The sequence below is a fragment of the Panulirus ornatus genome, chromosome 57 (assembly GCF_036320965.1).
Source record: "Panulirus ornatus isolate Po-2019 chromosome 57, ASM3632096v1, whole genome shotgun sequence".
Lineage (NCBI taxonomy): Eukaryota > Metazoa > Arthropoda > Malacostraca > Decapoda > Palinuridae > Panulirus > Panulirus ornatus.
The window spans coordinates 23,333,172-23,358,172 of NC_092280.1; the positions used below are offsets into that span (position 1 = coordinate 23,333,172).

Here is a 25,001-nt window from a genome sequence, read left to right on the forward strand (position 1 = left end):
AGCTCACTTATGTTTCCATAAGATATATAAGAATCCAAGTACTTAACTTCATCTTTATTTGCAATGTTTGCTTCAGATTCTGTTTAAAACATCAGGTGGAAAACTGCATAAATGTTGAGATTTTCCAAAACTATGGCACCATGTTAAGTCAGAGAGGAGAGTAAAAGATTTTTATTCTTATTTCTTTAATCCCAAAATGCCAGTGACATAAATATCACGATTCTTTCTCTAGGAAAAGTCTGTGTGACATACCTGTGCTGTAACGCATCTGACCATTTGTATGTCATTCTTGAATGGCAGCAAGTACTGTATAAAACTAATCAAGAAAAACCAGCAGGTTCACACAGTAAAGGCATCAATAAGAACTTTTTAAGTTAACTGCTAAAATATGTCCTTCCAAAGGCTGTTGAACATTGTAATTCTTTCCCTGAGCTTAATCATAATTCAGTGCAGTTTAAAAAATTTTCAATATGACTCCCCAGTACTCAAATACAATAAACCCAAGCATTCCATCTAAGCTTGCACCAACAAAATGAATCTAAGAAAACAACTGGAGATTATTCAAATAAAAGAGAAAGAATAAGCTATATAACAACAAATAATTCATTGTTCTAAAATACTTCATACTTGTTTCTGAAATCAAACATGTGACTGGATGTGTCTACACACTGTGGTGAAGTGCTTTGGGAAATACTGGTGACAGCTCAAACACAAGCTATCTCATTCAGGTATGCAGCCAAAAGTTTGGTCTGAAATAAAAAAAAAAGTAACGTGCTCAAGCAAGGGTACTATTACAGAATGGGTGGGTGTGGGTAAGACTGCCTGACACTAATGACATTTGACATATGCTACTTTTCACTCACACTACACTTAACACTTTTTCAAGCACTGAAAATGCATCCATGTTAAGAGCTTGTCTCATGATATCAGTTTCCCTTTGATTAATCTTAAAGGTGTATAAATATGTTTATACCAGCAGCATTGGGTGCAATGGAGCTGGGAGGAGTTGATGCTTGGCAGAGGTAGGGGTAATGTAAGATAAGACAGATTTACTACCCAGTACAACTGAAATACTATTTGAATCTTAACTAGCTCTTAGTACCACCATTTCTTTTCTTTCTTTCATACTTGTTTCTCGCATTTGTGAGGTAGTATCAAGAACAGCTGAAGAAAAGGCCTCAATCACTCACATCCATTCTCATGTGTCATGTCTAATGCATTGAAACTACAGCCCCTTATGTACAGCCAGGCCCCTGCTGACTTAGTGGTTTCCCCCAACTGCTTCATTTGCCCTGCTTCAGTCCACTGATAGCACACTGCCCCTTATATACCAAATATTCAATAAATTAATTTTGTGTAAGTACAATCATTTCAATTCATTTATTATCATTAACTCCACTCCAATTTCCACAAGGTGGATCACATACATGTTAGAATTCATATGTTCAACCACGTCTAGTGTGTTAAAAGTAAACCATAATTTTCCATAATTTGTATGCATGCCTTATTCATCATGTGAAACCAAAGTCTCCAATCCCACTATTTCCATACATAAAATAATACCATTGGATCCAACATCTGTTCCCAAATATTCATACATTTTCTTCCTTTCTCTGACTTCATTTTTCTATGAGACTGACAAAGACAATAATACATAAAACTACAAGCTGCAATGATAAATAAAAAAGACTAAACATATACCTATCTGTCTATCATCATTACTCCATCCCAATTTCATGGGTGGATCAGGTACCTGCAGCCTCTGCAACATGTTAGAGTGAAACATGGACTTCCAGATCCATAATAGTGATTCTTATTTTTTTTCACTTTACATGCTTCATCAAGCCAGATCAACATCTCCAGTCATACCAACTCCTTACAAAAATGCATCTGCTTCATCCTATCTACAATCTTTTCCCTAGCATCGTCATATGAAATACCCCTACCTCTAATCAGGTTTCTCACTAGACCTAAGCATTTCTTCTAGTCAAACTAAGTACTTCTCTTTGTATCTTCTACTGTACAGTATTGCTATATATCTTCTCAATTAATCTATCATCTGCCATACATTCTACAGACCTATTCTATGAGGATTTTCATTCATACACCTATCTGTTGACTTTTTCCCACTGAATAACTTTCTTCCACAAATGGAATGCAAAAGTGATGAAACTATGAATTATGACATAAAAAAGTTTTAAAAAGTTATATAAGAGTAAAGAAAGTTTATGAGATGGGGCCCCCCCACAAAATAACAGCTTTCTCTCCAACAGTAAAATAATATTGCAGAGAAAAAACTGGTTATTACCAAATAAGCAACTTAGGTTGCTTTGCACTAGCACAAAATAATAATTACCCCTTCAATATAGTTGCGGATGTTGATCTTTTCATTCTGTGAGTGAGCTCCATCATCACAGGCTCCCATGGGCAGTAGCATCACATTTTTGCCTGTCACTTCCTAAAATACAACATAGAATAATTTAAAAGAAGTGTACACCACATACACCAGCAGGTGGACTGGTAGGGATACAAACAGACCATGACTTGTTCTTATGATGAGAGAAAAAAATGGGTGAGGATCACTAAATCACAAGTGTCATGGGGGAAAACTGGAACCATGACCAAAGTCCACAATGATTATGTATTACGTAAATTTCTGCTCTTGAAACTGAAATCACTTAAGGGCACTCTAAAACATCTTGTCAATGCATAAGGACACAAATAGATAGGCAAATACAGAGATGTTTCATATCAATCTGGTAAGTGATGGTGCAAAAAAATAAAAACAAAGCAAAAATTCTGTCTCCTCACGGAGATCTAAAGCAGTGTTGTGATACAGTCCTGACAGTGACAGGTAGCAGGGTCCTATATTCCATGTAAAAAAGGGTGCCTACAACAATCCAGGGAAACTAGAAAAACAACAATAAATTAAAACTGCAGATCAGATACAAGGGTGTAATCTGAGTAGGTGGAGTAAGCTGAGGTAAACTGGGGGTCTGGACAGCTAAGAAGACAGGAGTGATAGCAGGTGACTGACAAGCCCCATGCACTGTATGGAAGATACTTCAGTTTGGGGCTTATGTGATTCACAGTTCACTAGTGCTACTGGAAATCCAGGAAGTGAAATCTGCAGGACAAGGATCTGACTGAAATCAAAAGTAGGGATTCATGGAGATCTAGGAGCCTCAAACCACAGTGGACACTGAACCAGAAATGAGCAAAATACTAGATATCACCAACCAAAAAGACTGTATAAGTACCTTAATGACTTTGATAAAAATACATTAATGGTGCATCCAATAATCTTATAACTTTCATAATTTTGCTGAGATGAAAAAAAAATCATTAATAAATGATACTGACTATAACAAGATTTGTCATAAAAAATAAGACATAATAATGATCAATAATACACTTTTGGTGAAGGTAAAATAAATCATAAAACATGCATAGTGGCAAGTCACTCAACACTCAGGCCTTTCTCTCAATTTTTAGTACAATATGCTCATACAACTAAAAAACTTCTAAACACTGTTATTAATGATAGCAATACTATGGACAAAATATGTTTCAGAAGTGATTTTCGTGATTTTCTTCACTGCCATATGAATACCCATAAAACTATGGTTAAATACACTTTAGAAAACATGAAACACATTTATTCCTAAGGTTAGACAGGAATCCTGAAATGGTACGAGGTCAACTACACCTAAAGTGAAGAACAGTTTGTAAATCAAACATTCATGAACTGAAACAGATTTCTCCAGTGACTAATACATACAATAGAAGACACACTCCTAGGTAGAGAGAACAAAATCCTTAAAACAAAATAAATGACGTGTTTCTACGGATTTTTTGTGGGAAATATTATGCCTCCATTAAATAACTGGCAAATAACAAAGTAATAAGTATATCTATTCAAAATTACAATGTACTCTACTTACAAATCAAACTTGGTAACCAGTGGTTATGGTGCTGGTTAAGGCCAGGGAGAAAGTGTGTGTGTGTGTGTGTGTGTGTGTGTATGTGTTCTGGGGGTAGAATGTGTTTGTGCAGGGGGAGCATTACTCAGGCAGTGGTGGCTTAGGTACAGACATTGGTACCCAAGGACTCATGGGTTAGATGGAAGAGTATGTTCCTCAGGCAGCGGTGAGTCAGGTGCAGAACCTAAGTTAGTAACTAGGGACTCACAGGTCAGGCAGAGGACACTGTTCCTCAGGCAGTTATTGGTCAGGTGTAAAACTCTTGTCACCTTGTAGTAGTGGGTCAGGTGTTGGGTAATATTCCTCAGGCAGTGGTGGGTATAGCACATGTCTCAAGTAGTTTGCAAGATGAGGGAAGGTCCAGGTAGCCAGAATAAGCACATGGAACAACTGGAGCACATTAATTCACTCATTATGTTTTTGTTTGCATAGTTATATGATTCTTCATAGAATTTTTTTCTTCAGCTACATGAGACTCAGTTTGCCTGTTATCTGCACAGGTATTCTTTACTGGAAGTGGTTGTGGTTTCGCTGGCAGGTGCCAATAGTCCCATCAGCAGATGTCAGTCTTTTCCCTGTAGGTGCCAGAGGTTTCCCCTGCAAGTGCCAGTGGTTTTCCTGTAGGTGCCAATAGTTTACCATGCAGGTGACAGAGTTTCCCTGCTTGGCATGCACTTTCTATAGCACAGTTCCTTGAGGAAGTGAATCTTATCTTCAGTTTCTCTATCTAAGGATCCATTCATGACCTGAGTCATTTCCTGTTAAAGTCTGAATAGCCTTGTCAAAATGGGAGATAGCTTCACACAGCTGTTTTGTTGTCATGACATGTTCAAGCTCTGGTTCTGTTTATTCCTCCTCTTCTCTAGCAGCCTGATCTTAATCTGTTTCCATTAAATCTTCATTCATGATCCTCTTTTTAAGATTCTAACATAATAAGAATTTAAGTCTACTGTCTCCTCCACAATGTGCTCCATTTTGGGAAAGACATCACACTCATTCACTCACTTTGACCAGATTTTTTGCCAAACACCATTCATGCTTGTGTCTTTGATGTCACTGTCAACAGTTTGTAATGTGATTTCCAAAAATCAGGGAAAAAAATGTGACACCTGGGTATTAACCTGAAATCGAAGTATGGTTCCTAATTACAAACTTAATAGCTGTAAATATTCATATGCCAGGTTATTGGTGTATCAAAAATCCACGAAACATAGACAATGGCTTATTTCATATTTCAAAACCTGTACTTTCTATCTCTTTATTATCTCTAACTCTAATTCCCTTTACATACATTGGATTTACTGCATACAAATTTTAGATAATTACAAGATTATCCACATAGCTTGCCACTTTATGTTTTTCCACATTCTAGATAATTAAATGTAATAAAGCCATAATGCATATCCAAGAATATAAAAAAAAGATAAAGTTGATCCCTGCCTTTAGTTCACAAATAAAACAGCAATTACAGGTAACTGCCTGTATCATAAATGGTGTCAAGCTCATGAACTTAGATTCTAATTACATAACCTAGAAAAATAAAATAACACATAATCAAAATTCGGGGTTCTTAATAAAGACAATTTCCAAAATGGTCACTAAAACACTTATTTCAGAAGCATGAAATATTGGTTAAAGCTTTTGTTGGAATGCTGAAGCACTCGTCAGAATACAATGATAACCATATATCAAACTGTGGCTGAAAACTGAACTCACATGTAAAATTTGACCAATGCATGGAGGCTCATAGAGGGATGGACACAGATGGTAGTTTAAAAGTTCTTCCTATACTTTGTAAAGGTGAACTAAAACTGAGGATGGAACTTGAGGTACTGGATATGATCTACTGTGAGCAGTCAAACCAAACAATACAGGAAAAACTAAAAGTATGGAAGATGGTCAAGGCACTTATTGCATCTTAGGTGACTTGCCTGAACAAGTCATGGTTAGCATTCAAGCAGTAGCTTACAGTGGAATTTTATTATTCAATAAACACTCACCTCAAAAGTAATGGTGATGGGGATTGAGCCACCCTCTCTGGTAAGGTCAGGCTCAATGCCATATACTAATTTTGTGGCTCTTCGGCCTGCATGGAAGTTACAATGGTTGGGATCTGCTTTCCAAGCTGGAGCACTGCCTTCAACCTCTATCACCTGCAATGACCCATAAACTAACACCTTATATCTTTACCTGAAGTACCAGAGTAACAGGGATGGACCCTCCCTCACGCGTCATGTCTGGTTCAACTCCATACACCAACTTGGTGGCCCTTCGCCCAGCCTCATAGTTGGTGTGGCTAGTATCTGACATCCAGCATCGCCCACCATGGTAGAAGGAGGCCTGAAGACCACACAGCATGCTCATTACTTACCTAAACATACTTTTAAGAACAAAGTGCCATTGCATGGGACTCTTTAAAGTGGGCAGTGCATTCCTGCTACCATAACACTGGCCATCACCTTTTTAAGTCACAGTACAGTGTAACTTTGTACTAATACAAGATAGAAAAAAAAAGGCACACCTGCATTGTCAGGGTGATTGGTATGGAACAGCCATCACGAGTCATGTCTGGATCCATCCCATAAGTAAAGCGTACAGCTCTCTTCCCAGCTTGGATGTGAGGGTGGTTTGGGTCTGACACCCAGTGAATACCACTGTTGTACAAATATGCCTGTAACACACTCATATGGCATGAACATGCAAGCAAATCCTAAGAGAAAATATCTTAACAAAACTGGATACTCAATGTTTTGGGGTGAAAGTAATCACTTTTTAATTAGAGTTTAGTGAAATTTTGCAGATTAAAGGAATCTTGAGTTTTGCAACTAACTGATATTAACTTTTGTGTACAATTAGACAATATCAGTCCATGAATAATGCAGTTGAATTTGTGAAACTTTTATCTAAATGATATCAGTCCATGAATAAACCAGTTTAAGTCTGTGAAATTTTTTTTTAAAGTTGTTTAACTTCACCACTTAGCACTTGATTCTAATAAGTCTATTTTTTCTTGACTATGTTATCTTAATTAAACTTTGCATACTAATGGAACTCTTGAGTTTTGCAACAAACTGATATCAAATTTTGTGTACACATATCAGTCCCATGAATAATGCAGTAAAATTTTGTAAATCTTTTATGTAAAGTATATCAGTCCATAAATAAACCAATTTAAGTTTGTGAAATGTTTATTTAAAAGTAATATAACCTCACTACTTAGTACTTGATTCTAATAAGTCTATTACCATATAAGCATCTAGTTAAACTGTTTAACAACATGTATGCTGTACTGCTCCATTGTCAAATTGGAAAACAGCATGCCAAGATGTTTCCAAACTGTAGATAAAACAACTGAGAAGAAATAGACTAAATTAGACTTAAGTAAACAATTACTAACCAGAGATTGAATACTGCAGTGTAATAATACTAACCAGAGATTAAATACTGCAATGTAATAAAATTAAGCATGACATTCTACCGTAGCATTCTCTAACTGATATCTTTGACCACAGACAGAGCTAAACATACCTTTAGGGATAACGCCTTTCCAAAACAGCCTAGTTACCAGCACAGTAATCAGATAAAAAGTTAAATCAATGAAAATAAAAAATACGTACATTTTCTCTTCCAGGTTTTCAATATTACCAATATGAATGGAAGAGTTATCTACATCTACTTTATGAATTGGAAGTTAGAGGAAAAACCACAACAGATATCTGATATAAACTCCATACTAGGGCAAATAAAAGCTCTACAGATATGAAACAGCTACTCACAAGATATTAATGGCACCTATATAATACCCCAACATTTGGGAAAAAGACCCTGTGATGCTGATTACATGGGTTTCCAGGATAGAAAGAGATATTGGGAAAAACTGCAGAGTTGTACTTACAAATTTAACTAAGTTACTGTTTCTTCCTTCTACGATGTTGCACAGTTAAGAAATGAAAGACGTAATATGTTCAGCAAACAAAAGAGAATGAGTTGTCGAAGAAGGAGAGGGAAACTGAACTGCACTTTGTAAAGTGGAATCAAAAGTACAAGGATGAACAAGGTTAGGAGATAAAGTAAAAAGATCAATACAGAGAAAAGAAAGACAGTATGCAATACGATAGAGCCCTGAGAAACACCATTGTTGACAGGATAACATGAAAGTTAATCCATTAATAAATACAGCAATGGAATGGCCACAGAGGACTCTAAGCATTAAGGAAAATAAAGGAGATATACCAAAAGAAATAAGTTTAGAAAACAATGACACATGCAACACCCTGTTAAATGCTCTGGATATGTCTATGGTAACAAAAAAAAGTTTCAACTGAGAGAGGTGCATCACTTGGGAGAACAGATCCCAAGTAGACCTTTCCCCATATAATCAGTCTTGGTGATCAGAAAGAGGGGAATGGGATTTTAAATGTTAAAGAAGGTGAGATTTATGGAGAGTTTCAAAGACTTTAGAGACTGGAGAAGTGAAAGCAAATGAGCAGGAGCTGAAGGGGTATAGCGGCTGTACCAAGGAATGCTCCCAAGAGGAAGGAAAAATCTAGGTTTCCACAAAGATCATACTTTTCCATGTTTATTTCTTCACATCTATACCACTCCATTGTTTCTTTCCAATTACAAAAACCTCATGACTCGAAGACCCCTAAATTAAATATATTTTCATAACAGCATCCTCCATTCACTATATCCAATCATCCGTTAATGTACAAGTGCAAAGCTCTGAAAAAAAAAAATTTAACTACGATGCAGATAAGATGTCATGTATGTGGCTGCCAAAAATATAAAAGATAACCCCTATCCGTGTAAACCACAGCTTGCTTATCTGAAATCACATAAATCTATACCTAAGTTTCGAATGTACGTTCCCACCTGGAACTCCCTCAAGGGGGTGGCCATGGCAATAAAGTCTCTATAAAAAGTGATCTCTAGCGCTGCTTCTTAGCCTTTAGTGCTTGACCCTTAACAGGCCACTGGCAGAGGACAACTCTAGCACAGTGTTTGCAGAAGCTCCTACCTAATGTTCCTAATGACTGTGTCTAACTACTTCTCCTACCTAATGTTCCTACCTAATAATTCTACTTAATGTTTCTACCTAATACTCCTACCTATATGTTCCTGCCTACTACTTCTATCCACCAAAAGGCAAGTCTAGCGCAAAGTGCTACCCACAGGAAAATCTAGTTACATAGAATGAGCGGTATTGGTTAAGTGCCATGTTTGACAAGGAAAGTTCGTATGTTTGAGGACAAAATGCCAGTAGTCCATGTGTGGGTGAGGCAGAAAGAAAAGACAGCTACCTGGGTCAGAGGAGTGCATCTCGATAACCAATGAAGTGATGACTCACTATGCAGCTGTCACTAACCCACCCAATACCCAGGCAGGCAGTACTGGTAATATATCTCGCTGCTCATTGGCTGCCTACCAACTACTACCTACTTGAAATCACAGGAACAATAAAACATTTTGAAAACTAGATATCTTTCCTAATAATCCTTTAACAATAGAATGTTACTGCAAAGATTAGCAAAAATAGCTTTACCTTCATCTTGTTCGGGCTTTCACGCTTTTCCCACTGTTTGTTCAGATAATCAATGGTCACTTTGCAAACTGACTCAGGAGTCTGATTTGGAACAATGCGGATGCTGAATTTGCCTATGACCTTGCGGGGAATGACAGTCTTTGCTCCAGGGTCACTGAACGCTCCCTCAATACCATGAAGAGAGAGAGAGGGGTTCCTCCATCTTGCCATCAGGGTGTTCATCTGGAAAAGGAATTCATACTTGAAATGTGTTCATCGCCTGTATTTCACCTTACTTTTTACAACAATCACCACTTTAACATATACTGATCAGAAAAGTTGTAAATACTCCTTATGAGAAAGGAAGCTAAAGAAATGTTTAATGTCATTATCCTATTTTCTATCAGGTAGCAGCTTGGGGTGATAAGATTCAGCTTAGAAGCTATCAACAAATCATTCATTTTTCATACTTGATTGCAGTTTCCCATGTTAGCAACGTAGCACCAGGAACAGATAAAGAAAGGCCACATCCACTCGCATCCAATCTGTAGTTGTCATATGTAACGCACTGAAACCATTCCCCATCCACAATCAGGCCCCACAGGCCTTTTTATGGTTTACCCTAGACACTTCAAAAGATTGTTCCAATTCGCTCTATTCCACGCACACCTTTCACTCTACTGCATGCTTTGACCCTGATCACTCAAACTCTTTTTCAATCCATTCTTCCATCTCCAATTTGGTCTCCAAGTTCTTGTTCCCTCCACTTCTGACACATATATCCTCGTCAACCTTTCCTCACTCATTTTCTCCATATCCAAACCATTTTAGCACTCCCTCTTCAGCTCTCTCAACACTCTTTTTATCATGACACTTCCCTCTTACCCTTCTGGTACTTACTTAATCAAACCATCTCACACCAAAGACTCCCCAAAATTTCCATTTCCAAGACACCTCACCCTCCCCAGCACAATCTTATCTACAGCTCTTGCCTCATCCATATAATAACATTGGGATTACTATACCTTTAAACATACCCATATTTGCCCTCACAGATAAAAATCTCTCTTTCTACACATTCTTCATCTCCCATGCCTTTATACAGTGGTACTGTATATGCATTCCACTAACAAATCAATATATTAATAATTTACGAAATATAGTAGCACACCTTATCATTGTGGTGGATTAGTCTGTCATGTCCAAGGTCTTTACGATAATCTTCTACATCAAAATCAATATCCTTGTACAGGTTTTTTTCTTCTGCTGTTACTGGTGCAACCTCATCCTTTATTCCTGCAAATTAGGATTTCAATTACATTCAGTGACTTTTCACAAAAACACTACAAACTGTACATAAAGCTATTCTAAAGAAGATAAATGTGCTGGTACTGGGTGCACTGATGAGGGTGAGAAGGAAAGGTCACTATCTCTGAGGGTAAAGACATTTGATAGCACAGAAATCCCAACAGTGTTGTACAGGTGCAAGTCTTAAGCCCTGAATGAAAAAGAACAAAAGAAGGGGGATGTGTTGGAAGTGAAATGCCAGAAGACACAATTATGTGTGAGGGTTCACCTTGTAAGTAATAACAGTGAGAGAGAAAGGTGCAGTAGTAAGAAATCTCTACATACAAGCATTTCCCTACCGCTCCCACTTTCACCACCTTCCCACCCATATCATTTCCTCTTTTCCTAAAGTTCCTACAAGGTTTCACATTCAACTCCTCTACGAAATGATAAAAAAAACACAAATTGTCCTCATATTCATATTCACATTCAAAAGTCTCACCTTCATACATCTGTCACTCAGTACATGATCCAACAGTACCAGATGACCCCAACCATGATCACTTCATGTATCTATGAATGCACTTTTTTCGATGAGGTTTTCCAAATCAACAATCTTCATTCTGCACACAACAAACTGTTCACCATTTCCATTTACAACGGGCACCACATGGCCACCCAATCATACCCTCCTTGGCTACATCACCTACCCTTACATTCACATCACCCATCACTAAGACTCTAACCCTTGCATCAAAATTGCTGAAGCCCCCACATGGCTCCTTACAAAAGACTCAGCTCTCTTCCTCATCCCTTATGCGTCCAAGTGTGTAACCTCTGACAATCAACCACCTCTCATAATCTACTTTCATTCTCACCCATACCACGCACTTTCTTAAATTCTCTAATACATTCCCATGACTCTTTCTTCATTAAACTACAACCACTAACTTTGCTCTCACCCAAACAATCCTATACTTTACCCCAAAGACATAACCAAATATTCTTCCCCAATTCCCTCTTAGTTTAATAAACAATATCCAAGTTCCTTTCTGAATATATCACCTATCTCTCCCTTCTCTCACCCCGATTATACCCGAACACATACAGACACTCCAGTCTGAATTTGTACACCTATGTAAAAAAAAAATTTCTATATATTTTTTTCATTCATGATCTTTGTTTCTGCATTAGCGAGTAGCACCAGGAACAGACACATATATATACATAAATGCCCATACACTCACATATATGGATCAACATATACATGCACAGACATATACATATATACACATGTACATATTCATACTTGCTTGCCTTCATCTATTCCTGTCGCTACCCTCCCGTACAGGAAATAGCATCCACCCCCTTTCAGCGAGGTAGCACGAGGAAAACAGACAAAAAAAAGGCCACATTTGTTTACACTCAGTCTCTAGCTGTCATGTGTAATGCACCAAAACACAGCTCCCTATCCACATCTAGGCCCTACAGACCTTTCCATGGTTTACCCGAGACACTTCACATGCCTTGGTTCAGTCCAGTGACAGCACGTCGACCCTGGTATACCACATCATTCCAATTCACTCTGTTCCTTGCATGCCTTACACCCTCCTGTATGTTCAGGCCCTGATCACTCAAAATCTTTTTCACTCCATCACTTCTGCCTCCAATTGGGTCCCCCACTTCTCCTTGTTCCCTCCACCTCTGACACATATATCCTTTTCGACAATCTTTCCTCACTCATTCTTTTCATATGTCCAAACCATTTCAATACCCCCTCTTCTGCTCTCTCAACCACACTCTTTTTATTACCACACATCTCTCTTACCCTTTCATCACTTACTCGATCAAACCACCTCACACCACATGTTGTTCTCCAACATCTCATTTCCATCACATCCATCCTCCTCCTTACAATCCTATCTAAAGCCCATGCCTTGCAACCACATAACACTGTTGGGACTACTATTCCTTCAAACATACCCATTTTTGATCTCTGAGATAACATTCTCTCCTTCCACAGATTCTTCATCGCTCCCAGAACTTTTGCCCCCTCCTCCACCTGGTGACTCACTTCCACTTCCATGGTTCCATCCACTGCTAAGTCCACTCCTAGATATCAAAAACATTTCACTTCCTCCTGTTTTTCTCCTTTCAAACTTACCTCCCACTTAACTTGTCCCTTAACCCTACTGAACCTAATAACCTTGCTCCTACTCACATCATCCCTGAGGACAGGGGAGAAAGAGTAATTCCCACATATTCCCCTGCATGTCGTAAAAGGTGACTAAAAGGGGAAAGGGAGGGAGGCTGGAAATCCTCCCCTCCAGTTTTTATTTTTCCAAAAGAAGGGGGCCAAGGGAGGAGTTTCCCTCTCAGGCTCAGTCCTCTGTTTTTAACATTCCCTCGATGATGCGGGAAATGGCAAATATGAAAAAAATATATATTCATTTGTTTATCTATTTATCTATTATGCATAATTGCTGTTCCCACGTCAGTGAGGTAGCGCCAGGAAACAGACAAAGAATGGCCCATCCACTCATATACACGTATATATACATAAACGCCCACATATGCACATATACGTACATATACATATCAACATACACATACACATATGCAGACATATACATACATACACATGTACATATTCATGCTTGCTTGACTTCATCCATTCCTGTCGCTACCCCGCCCAACAGGAAACAGCACCCAGGTATTCCTGGATTCTACTTGTAGCGTTATTACTATGAGTGGGAGATCACTTTCAATGAGGCTACATCAGCACACACAGAGAAAATTAGCACTCAAGAACCTTTCCACTAAGAAGGAGCCCACTTTACATTTCTCTAGCTTGGAGCACAACCTTGAAGCTGAAGAATCCCCATAAAAAGGTCCTGGGATTATGTAACTAATTACTGTAAATAGTATACATAAACACAAACATATATATAAATGAAAGTTTCATATCTTTATAACCTTGATTCAAAAAACAAAACTGAAATAAGCTGTCAAAATTACCACAAGATAAATTCAAACTGTGGTACATGTAGGGCTAATGGAGGGGATGCACATTACAAAGCAACAAAGTTTTCTATAGCAGCAATAGCTCCTTCCACTTTCTGAGAAGTATGTTATTCATTTAGTTTGTTTTATCTAGCCTTTCCATTACATTACAAATTCTATTTCATTGAAATTCACTAATCCAATTGTGTACTGTGCAATCATATTTGGATTAAACTAAAAACATTTATTTACTTACCAGGAATTAGAATCTTGCCCTTGTTATCAACAAGTGTGTTCATCAAATAGATAAGGTCAGCCATACCCTCATGCACTGTGCCACCAAAAACGCCTGAGTGCAAATCCTTTGTACAACATTCAACCTACAAATACATAAGTGACAGCTATGAAAGTTTCATTAAAATCCTCCCACCTATATCATTAACAAATGTTTAAACTGACATACATATATGAACATTAATCTTAACATGAAGAAAACACATCCAAGAATATTATGCATAATCTACATACATATACATATGATGCAAATTTCCTCTGGGAACTCCCTCAGGGGGGTGGCCATGGCAAAAGTCTCATTAATTGTTAAATCCCAAGTGCTGCTTCTTAGCCTTTAGTGCCAAACTCTCAACAGCCACTGAGAGAGGGTAACTCTATCACAGTGTCTCCAGAGGCATAATACTGATAAAATCTTTAAATCTTCAAACATTAGAGACTTGCCTCAATGAAGAAGTAACAGATACCACGTAGACCATAAGTAATGCATGGCTTGTTCTTGCCTAACCAGTAATTGTCAGAAATGCACACATAGTCAGTCCCAGCCAAGAACTTGTTCTTCTGTGCCTTCAGTAGCTCTTCAAGGCCCTCAGAGCCAGACTCTTCCATGCCTTCAAATACAAACTGAAAAAAGATATTTCTTAAGTGCAAAATTTTCTTGCCTCAGTAAAGTAGGTAAATATTCAACTAAAATCATTTCTGTTAAGTTCTCTATTTCTTCTTTTTTCTTTCATTTTCTTGCCTCAGTAAAGTAGGTAAATATTCAACTAAAATCATTTCTGTTAAGTTCTCCATTTCTTCTTTTTTCTTTCACACTTGTTCTCTGTTTTTCATGTTAAGAAGGTAGCATCAGGAAGAGACAAAGAAAAAGCCTCATTTGCTTTCATTCCTGGAGAAGGGGAGCAAAAATTCTACTCCCACATCCCTTGCATGTTATCAAAGAGGACTAAGAGGGGTGGGAGTTGGGGCTGGAACCTCCCCTTCTTGTATTTCAATAAGAAAAAAAAATGAAGGCTACTTATCATCAATAATGATTCAGTTGCAATACATCCAAAAAATATAATTTAGTTATGTAATTCAAACCTGTATCACATGAATGTCTGTATATGAAATCATATCTTTCAGTACATAACACTCACCTTAATATTGACAGGAACATCCTGGTTGGTCTTCTGGAATGCCTCAACAGCATGTATCCAGCCTATAACTGGTCCTTTATCATCTGTTGAACCACGGCCATACAGCTTCCCATCTTTCTCAATCAAGACAAAAGGTTCTGTGTCCCAGCCATCCTCCTTACATAATAATAATAAGAAAAGGAAGGTGAATCCTAAATATCCGGGTGGTTTAGGGAAATAACTGTCTGATTTCATGTATGAAATTCAATTTACCTCTGATAACTCTCTCAGTCTGCCCTTCACGTACTGACATCATCCTCTATAACTCTTCCCTCTCAATCCTTTAGCCTCATTCCAATTCACTTTATCCTGTGTATGCCTTTCACCCTCTTGTTCAAAATCTTTTTCACTTCATCCTTCCATCTTCAATTTGGTCTTCCCATTCACCTTGTGCCCTTCAACTCTGACACAGATATGCTCTTTGTCAACTTCTTACTAATTCTCTATATATGTCCTGTCCAAACAATTTCAAAAGCCTCATGATCTCTCTCGTTCATATCATTTTTTCGTACACCTCTCTTATTTCACTCTTCACACATCCTAATATCATCTCTCTTAATCCTAAAGCCTGTTTAGTTGATTTTTAATGGATAAATTCCTCCTGATGAATTTACAGAATAGTTTTGGATTTTTGGCTGACATCCATATTCATTCTGGATTATTTACTCTCTATTTCTATCCCACAAAACTTGTCTCCATATCTATACTGCTAAACTTGCTCGCTTACACATATATGCTGGCTGACTTGAGTGCAACCTATAAGTTCCCCACAACACAGCTCAAAGCTCTTTTGCTTTATGACATCTTTTATAATTCCTTCCTTTTTCTTACCCTTCCTTTCACATCTGTACTTCACTGTACATTTCACCACAATTTCCATGTTCCTGGTTATTGGCCTCCAACTTTCCAATTTATGCAAATACGGGAATTCTTAAGTTTCATGTAGTTTTCATGATTCTATCTATCTATATCTCTCTCTGGCTTCTGTGCCCTTCATGAACTCCCTCAAGGTGGTGGCCACGGTAAAAAAAAAAAAAGTCTCAATAACTGGAAAACTCTAGTACCGTGATTATATATCTCTAATTCTTTATTCATCTCTACTCCCCAAACTCCCTCATTTACCACAATCAAACTTTAGCATCACATAATCAATTTTTCCAAATAGCATATCAAATATAATACTCTCAATATTCATGTTCCTAAGTGTGAAGATAAAATCTAGTAAAGAAGGTGCATCCTGTTGTGTTCACAGACAAGATTGGCAGAACTTGTCTCAATTATTCCCTGTCACCACGAAAATTCAAAGTCTCCCTTTCTATCTGTTTATAACTGAAATCTCCCATTATCAGCACTTTAATTTCTCTGAGAAGGTCTTGTTTTACTGCATCATATACCATCCTGATATTTTCTTCAATATCATCATTGTAAATATGTTGTGGCTTGGAAAAATGTGTGTGTGTGTGTGTGTGTGTGTCTGTGTTTTGTATGTGGGTGTTGTGTGTACGTGTGTTTTGCGTGTATGATTGTGTGTGTGTGTGTGTGTGTGTGTGTGTGTGTGTGTGTGTGTGTGTGTGTGTGTGTAATGTGCGTAAGTTGTGTGTTATTACTATAGCTCCAAGAAAATAACAGAGAGACTTGAAACTTTGTATGCATATCAAGGAGGCTCTAAAAATTTGCAAATGGGTATGATCAATTAAATTTGAAAAAAGTTTTATGTCAACAGAAAAAAAAGATGGATAAAGGATAACGGAATAGTGATTTTTCCAAAACAAAGCCAGGTAGATAGACTGATTCCCAATACACGGAGTGCCAAATCCCCAGTGAGTAATGGCAGTACTCTAGTTTCCATAAAAAAGAAATTGACTTTCCATACAATGCAAAAAGTCAACATAAACAAATGACTGGGCCACCCACAACTAAATGTCCCATATAACTTTTATGAATGCAAATCATCCATTTAACCCTTATACTGTAACATGCCTTCCAGACGGACTGCACTGCTCACCAGACATATGAGAACTGCTGGTTCTTGCCCTCATTTACATTCCCAGTTGATGCAAGTAACTAGGAATCCAAAAACACAGCTAGAAAAAACATCTTGCATTACTGTCACCTATATATCTTCAAAGGGAGCATAACTATGTCATAAGAACAAGAAGCCAGATTTCCTCATGGACCATCTGAACAAAATAGGTTTTTTTTCATTTATTCCATGTAAATAATGTTCTGTGTAAATGTTCCATAAATATGTAAATAAAATGTGTAAGATAGGCATATATATGTACAAGACATGTAACTGATAAATATGAGATTTATAAAATCTAAGATACAAAAATGTGTGTAATATTTCTAGGTATGTGAAGAATGAATTCAAACCTGAAAAATACTCTTAATCATGTATACTTATTCTAACAAGAAGCAGCCATACCACCAGCCACAGCCCTTCCTTCAAATCTCTCTCTCTCTCTCTCTCTCTCTCTCTCACAAACACACACACACAAACGAACGAACACACACGCAAACCAATATATATATAGGAAGACGTATCCTAATTTTTGGATACTTTCTTCAACAAAATATATCAAAATATTCAATAAGCAGAAAAAGAATCTTAGATATACATTTTTTTTTGCAGATCATCATTTTACACCCCATCACAGGTTAAGGATATATGACTGGAAGGTCTATCCATCAGTGATACATCATACATTTACATTATCCACAGCAAATAAATTTCCTATCATAAATAAGACCTTGATCTGTATGACCTAAAGGAATGGTGACTCACCTGTGATATTCATACTTTATCACAGATAAAACTCTCAAGTTCTGATATCTCTGATTAGAAAACATGAAAACTGCCGGTCACTAAACTAGTACTAGCATTAGGAACCATGTTTTAAATCATCATCATCATTCTAAAGCTTTACATACTAAATAGTATGTCTAATATATATCTAATCTGATACATAAGTTTATAAACATTTTCATACATCTAACTTGAAAATAATAAACTGAAAAATAGCCTACTAGCTGACGGAATACCTTCCTTTGTGTAAGAAACCTGGTACCAAAGTGATAAGGCATTCAAATAATCATGTATTCTATTGTGACTGGGTGAATTATCCTGGGTAAAAATACCAAGCAGTAATCATAAAGTTATTCATGTAAAACAAAATTCAGTGAATGTTCTGGGGTAATATACTGCAAGTTTAACTGGTGCTGTTAAGGTGGTGTATGAATATAAAATATTTCACATCTTTACACCACATCTTACAGTGACAAAATTATTTAGAAGAATATGGTTCCATTATCTATTCTTTTACTCTTTTCTTGCGTAACTTTAACTCCTCCCACTCCATATTTGATAAAAACCTTACCTTCTACTTATACTTTCATGAGTACCAATAAACATCAACTTCCTGTACTCTTCACATCATTCTAGAACCTTTAGAGCTTGACATTTCTAGAATTCATTTCTATTCAGAAAGTACCTTTAATGCTGGCTGTACATCAAGATGGCCATAAACGCAGACTGTTTTCTTTTTGGGGTCTGTACCCAGCTGTCCTAGCAGGACAGGTGGGAGGGAGATCTTTTTCCCATCTGGCAGAGTCTGGAAACAAAAATATCCATCACACTGTATTATCAATCTATACTAAAACTGTTAAGATTTCACTTTGTGGATTTTCTCTGATATCTGGAATATAGTGTTAATTTCAAATGACAAGGATTATGGGCGACAATAAGAAAACAGCAACTGATATCAAATGCTAAATTCAATAAATGTACCTGTAAACCAATCTCATGAAGTTCACACTTGGCACCAAGAGCCTCCAACTTCTCCTTTGCCCATTCCATTTGCTTTGTGATCTCTCCTCGCACCTCTGGCCAGGCAGAGACAGATTTGATGGCTACAGCCTCTCGCAGCACATCAATAAAACGTGTCTTGTTGTCATCAACATACCTTTAACATATCCATGCCATTCAAGTAGCAGTACACAGAAGAAAAAATCATTATATTAAGAACAATTATATCATCCATTCAGTAACTGTAAAGGTATTAAAAGTAATAACACAAAAAAAGTAAATGCAATTTGGTATTAGATTCCTCACAAATCCTCAGTTACCTCAAATGCTAAGAGATAATTCGTTCTAACTTAACCTGGAGAACATACTTCCCCAAATCACTTATCTATCATATTCAGCAATCTTACCAATGTACTTTATCCCTACTATTCAATCCATGGAAAAGGGTATTCCCTAACAGCTGTATGGTATAACAGTATGGAGTAGTTTAAACTATTACTTTTTTATAACAATATAAAAAGTAACAATGTAAAATGCAATGGACCTCTGTGGTGTAGCAGTTAGCGTTCCTGACTGTGACGCATTCATAGGCCACCCAGGGTCCAGTGCATAGCCTTAAACCCTAGTTGCAACAATCAATCCACAGTCAACCGAGCTGTTCATTCACCCCCTCAGGGGTTGGTTGATAGGGTGAGTATGTACCTTACGCAAGGATTTGTATGTATACATACATACATACATACACACACAGGAACAGAGAAGGGGGCCAGGTGAGGATATTCTCTCAAAGGCCCAGTCCTTTGTTCTTAACGCTACCTCACTGACGTGGGAAATGGCGAATAGTATGAAAGGAAAAGGAAAAAAAAAAAATATATATATATATATATATATATATATATATATATATATATATATATATATATATATCTGGGAATATGTGGGAGGGAGGGAGGGAGGAGAGAGAGAGAGAGAGAGAGAGAGAGAGAGAGAGAGAGAGAGAGAGAGAGAGAGAGAGAGAGAGAGAGAGAGAGAGAATTGAAGAATATGTGAAAGGATAGAAAGTTATCTGGGTGGGCAAACACAACTATGTTTGAAGGTACAGTAATCCAAACAATGTGCTATGGATGCAAGGCATGAGCTATATAGAAGACTGTGTGGAGGGTGTATGTCTTGGAATGAAATGTTTGACGACAATGTGTGGTTTGATCAAGTAAGTGATTAAGGAATAAGAGAGATATGTGGTAATAAAAAGATTGTGGTTGAGAGAACTGAAGAGTGAGGAAATGTTGACAAACAGAATATATGTGGCAGATGTAGAGGGAACAAGGAGAACAGAGAGACCAAATTGGAGATGGACGGATAGAGTGAAAAAGATTTTGAGCAAGTGGGGCAAGGTTCTGGTAGCACTGAAGAATTTACGGAGAGAGAGAACAGTATCTGCGAGGATAAAAATGGGTATATTTGAAGGAATAGTAATCCCAATAATATCATGTGGATCCAAGGCATTGCTATAGATAAGGCTATGCTGAGGAAGGTGGATGTGTTGCAAATGAAGTGTCTGAGGACAATATGTGGTGTGAGGTAGTTTGATTGAATAAGCAATGAAATGGTAATAGAGATGTGGTAATAAAATGAGTGTGGTTGAGATAGCTGAAAAGGGTGTACTGAAATGGTTTGGACACATAGAGAGAATGAATGTGGAAAGTTTGTCAAAGCGGATATATGTGTCAGAAATGGACAGAACAAGGAGCACAGGGAGACCAATTGGAGATGGAAAGATGGAGTGAAAAAGATTTTGAGCGATTAGGGCCTGAACATGCAAGAAGGTGAAAGGCATGCGTGGGACAGAGTGAACTGGAACAATAAGGTATAATGGTGTCAACATGCTGTCATTGGACTGAACCAAGGCATGTGAAGCATGCTGGATAAACCATGGAAAGGTCTGTGGGGCCTGGTTGTGGATAAGAGCTGTGGTTTCAGTTCATGAAGCATGACAAATAGAGAATGGATTTTAGCTGAGGTGGTCTTTCTTTGTCTGTTTCTGGCACTATCTTGCTAACACAGGAAACAATGATCGAAAATGAAAAAAATAAAAGGAGTAAAAAAGATCTTGCATGAATCTTGCACGATCACAGCCTCAACATGGAGGAGAGTGAATGATGTGCATGAAATAGGGTGAACTGGAACAATATGGTATACCAGAGTCAACATGTTGTCAATGGACTGAACCAGGGCATGTGAAGCACATGAAGTACACCATGGAATGGTCTGTGGGGCATGGTTGTGGATAGGGAGCTGTGGTTTTGATGCAGAATGTTGAAAATAATGATCAAACATGAAAAAATGGAAAAATTATAAAAATATACCAATATCCACATGTCAGGATTAATTATGCTGATATAAAAATGAATTGATATTATCATAAAGCAATAAATGTCACAACGAAACTAACCTTCTGAGGCAACAGAGACTGGTTGGTTGATTATCTAAGCTTTAGGCACATAAACTGCCAGTGACATTATGACCATCAACATATATCTATAACCACCAAATGAAAAATATTCAACAACATCACGTATTAAAGATACTTTAGAGATCACACTCACATTATATGAGCCATGACGCTGTGGAACATTTGAGAGGCAAAAGTTGCAAGAGGAAAGGCCAAAGTACCAATTAGTAGGAAGAAAAATAAGGCTTAATCCTTACTCTCCTAGTCTAAATCACTTCATTCTACTAGGCATTTCATTCCATTGATATATCTTTGATACCCGTAAACTGGAGAAAAGATAATATATGAATAAAACCAGTCTGGAAATTCCGTTTGACCCACCAATAATGTCTGGTTGACAAAACAACTTCCAACTTAACACCCTTACCCAACTTTTCCTAAAGCTATTCCCATTATCATCCTGAGAAAAGCTGGTTCTGATATAATATTCACTCCTAACTACCAGGACCACACTGAAAGTAAATCTTATGTATGGTCTATGTGCAGTCCTATGTGGACTAGTAATATATGTAAGCTGTATATATATGTATTTTCCCAAAATAAACTAAGCATCATAATACCAAGTGATCTCGCCGGATGGTGTTCTTCTTATACATAACTTTCTAAACACTGTAGCACGTATACATCCAAGCAATAATACAGAAGACAATTCCTTGGTCTTACTTGAAAATTTTGGAGAGATTGTCAGGGACTGCCATGACTGCAGGAAGTGAAATCCAGATAACAGAGAGACAAACTCTACCAACCAGTTCTTTTATGTGTCACCAGATGCTTGACCGCAACGCCCCGTCTCCCGGTGACAACAAAACCGGCAAACACATGTAGCGAACAATCCTGCTAGCGCACTCCACGCATACAGAGTGGATACACACAACATTTTATGTAAAACTTCATATTTCACAGGTTTTCTTTTTAAAGCATAACGACAGCTGTTGTTTTCTTAAGGAAATTGATATCTGTTTTCAACCATTTTCTTATTTTTCATGGTTCTAAATAGAGAATCACTCCAATAGACACGTACAGTTTGCCATGAGGATAATTTAGTTTTTTTGGACTAGTCTCATCATAGTACAAATTTATTGTTGCTACTTGGAATCAACAAATCGATCTGCTTAAATGATTTGTTGACAGATTTCCATTGCCGATTAAACCAAATTTTGAGCGAAATGAAGTATGTATTTCGTAATTATTTGCTTCAATTGCAAGCTATTCGACTTACAATTATATTTTTTTTCACCGGAGTCTTTTAAGTAACATTTACATGAAATTCATTTCGTATTTCTAAAGATGGTCCTGCATTATCTATCATTCCAAAGAATTCAAAATATAACCACTGTAAGCCCTGTATTTCTTTTTTATCATTATGAATTCAATACAGGTAAGCTAATCCAAAAATATTAACAATGCTGAGTTAACAACCCTCAATATCAAATAAAAGTAATTGTAGAGCAAAAACATACCAAATATTCGATATGCCCTAACATGTTATATTACTTCTTATTAACCATGAATATTTTTATGATTCATACATCTTTTGTTTTGAACTTTATTCTGTTAATGATAAATTCATCTTATGTACATAAGAAATGGAAAAAAAAGATCGACCACGTTTTCCATTTCAAAATTTTGTAGAAACATTAACTAGAGATGTTTGCATATTTTTCTTCAGTGAGCAAGAAGTTAAGCTGAGTTTGGTTATTAGTATTAACTTTATAAAGTTGTGCTCTTTGAAGTTTGTGCTTCAAATAACAAGAATCTGTCCTCATTTAAGTCTGTGCACCAGCTATAGTATGCGTCTGCTTTCTCTGCCACACCCGCCCCAGGGCTCTCCTACATCGTGGCTTGACAACAGTTAAGATGATACCGGCTTCTCGTGATCTCTTATCAGGTCATGTGCACCCAAACGGTCCAACTGTTACTTTCTCTTTTATGTAAGCACAGACAACTGGATGCCCTGATCCAAGCTCTCTTACTCGCCCCAGCCTAAGCCAAGTATCCATGTAGTTTATCGATCAGTTGCTTGGGTGGGAAGAACAAATGGTGAACTACAAAACTGATTCGGCCCGAGACCCGACCGCCTCGCTCGGAATTCGAACCCTAGTGGGTCTGTGCGTGTTATCGCAATGAACAACGATTACTTGTACACTGATACATTTACACATTAAGATCAGAAGTTTATAAGTTAACAACTATCATTATTTGACAAAAGTAACTACTATTTATGGTTCATGCATACCGCTACATTTACACATTAAAATCAGAAGTTTATAAGTTAACAACTATTATTATTTGACAAAAGTAACTACTATTTATGGTTCATGCATACCGCTACATTTACACATTAAAATCAGAAGTTTATAAGTTAACAACTATTATTATTTGACAAAAGTAACTACTATTTATGGTTCATGCTTACCTACATAAAAAGTTTTATTAAAGGAAAAATATGTTTGAAACTGGTAATAACGTCCTGTTGCGATGATAATATTTCAAGCACTAGGATGAACATTACAGTAAGATAATGTGTACGTCACATACAAATGACAATACTTCACTTCAAAGAAAAAAGGTGGAAAATAAACCAACTAGGAACTCTCGGTTCCGGAGCATCGAAGCAAAACAACAGAAAAAAATAGACCTCATGATGCTCACGTTACCAGCAAAACGCATCATGAAAACAATAGAAATCAAGTACAAGAACATATCAAGGCGGCTCTACATGGTCAGCATCACGTACCACACACACACACTTGAACAAGGCCATATCAATCATGCTCACGCCGTGGTGATACAGGCTACCGGAGATCCTTAGATAGGGAAGACCGACCGTCACTGAGTTAACTAACTGTGGCGACAGAGGCCACGTTTAAGAGATTGCAATTTCCCATCAAGTTGCTTAGTTTTAGGCAGCAACTGGAATGCTGTCACATGAATCAAATCAAGATTTGGAATGACAATAATTATGCTTACGTCTAGTGCAAAAATACTTCAGATATGTCGTTCGTTTTAAAAGCTATTGTGCCGAATGGAAATATAGGAATGAACATTCACAACCACATTTTTGAGATGTAAATCGCAACATAGATTATTTTGGACGACGAAACCGTACCCGATCCCCTCCCCTCCCTTTTTTTTTATTTTCCAAAAGGAGGAACAGAGAAGGGGGCCAGGTGAGGATATTCCCTCAAAGGCCCAGTCCTCTGTTCGCGGGAAATGGCGAATAGTATGAAAAAAAATTTCAGATTTTTGGTATAACTGTAGGATTTTTAATACATTCTCGTTAACCTTGATATTTATTATGCGACATTGATAGCGCTTGAATAAAGCAATACATTACGATTTTTGTTCATTGTCTGTAGGAATAAACTCATCTTCACGGTGCCCTAACGATAATGTTCTTTTAAGGGTTATTTAC

At 37.3% G+C, this 25,001-nt stretch overlaps 1 protein-coding gene across 3 annotated transcripts; it reads right to left on the bottom strand.

The window, feature by feature from the left end:
• Positions 1-168: 168 nt before the first annotated feature.
• Positions 169-22,448, bottom strand: Cndp2 (Cytosolic non-specific dipeptidase 2). 3 transcript variants are annotated; one of them, XM_071694710.1, is made up of 11 exons: positions 22,250-22,448; positions 19,057-19,231; positions 18,761-18,880; positions 15,228-15,383; positions 14,533-14,712; positions 14,054-14,177; positions 10,679-10,803; positions 9,529-9,750; positions 6,174-6,323; positions 2,357-2,458; positions 169-749 (listed from the first exon to the last, which is right to left on the bottom strand). In XM_071694710.1, the coding sequence occupies exons 1-11, from the start codon at positions 22,282-22,284 to the stop codon at positions 705-707; spliced, it is 1,434 nt and encodes a 477-aa protein (XP_071550811.1). In that variant the 5' UTR covers positions 22,285-22,448; the 3' UTR covers positions 169-704. The 3 variants fall into 3 exon arrangements, with proteins under 3 accessions (XP_071550811.1, XP_071550810.1, XP_071550812.1); XM_071694709.1 differs by lacking the exon at positions 6,174-6,323 and adding an exon at positions 5,984-6,136 and having other exon boundaries at positions 22,250-22,404; XM_071694711.1 differs by lacking the exon at positions 6,174-6,323 and adding an exon at positions 6,505-6,654 and having other exon boundaries at positions 22,250-22,404.
• Between the last annotated feature and the right edge of the window lie 2,553 nt (positions 22,449-25,001).

What these genes read in the sequence shown, in the direction of transcription:
- Cndp2 (XM_071694709.1), bottom strand. Translation starts at nt 22,284, where the DNA reads ATGGCAGTCCCTGACAATCTCTCCAAAATTTTCAA. An exon ending in AATCTCTCCAAAATTTTCAA is followed by an intron (nt 19,232 to 22,249) that starts GTAAGACCAAGG and finishes GATATGTTAAAG; the next exon opens with GTATGTTGATGACAACAAGA. An exon ending in TAATCCACCACAATGATAAG is followed by an intron (nt 9,751 to 10,678) that starts GTGTGCTACTAT and finishes TTCCTTTTCCAG; the next exon opens with ATGAACACCCTGATGGCAAG.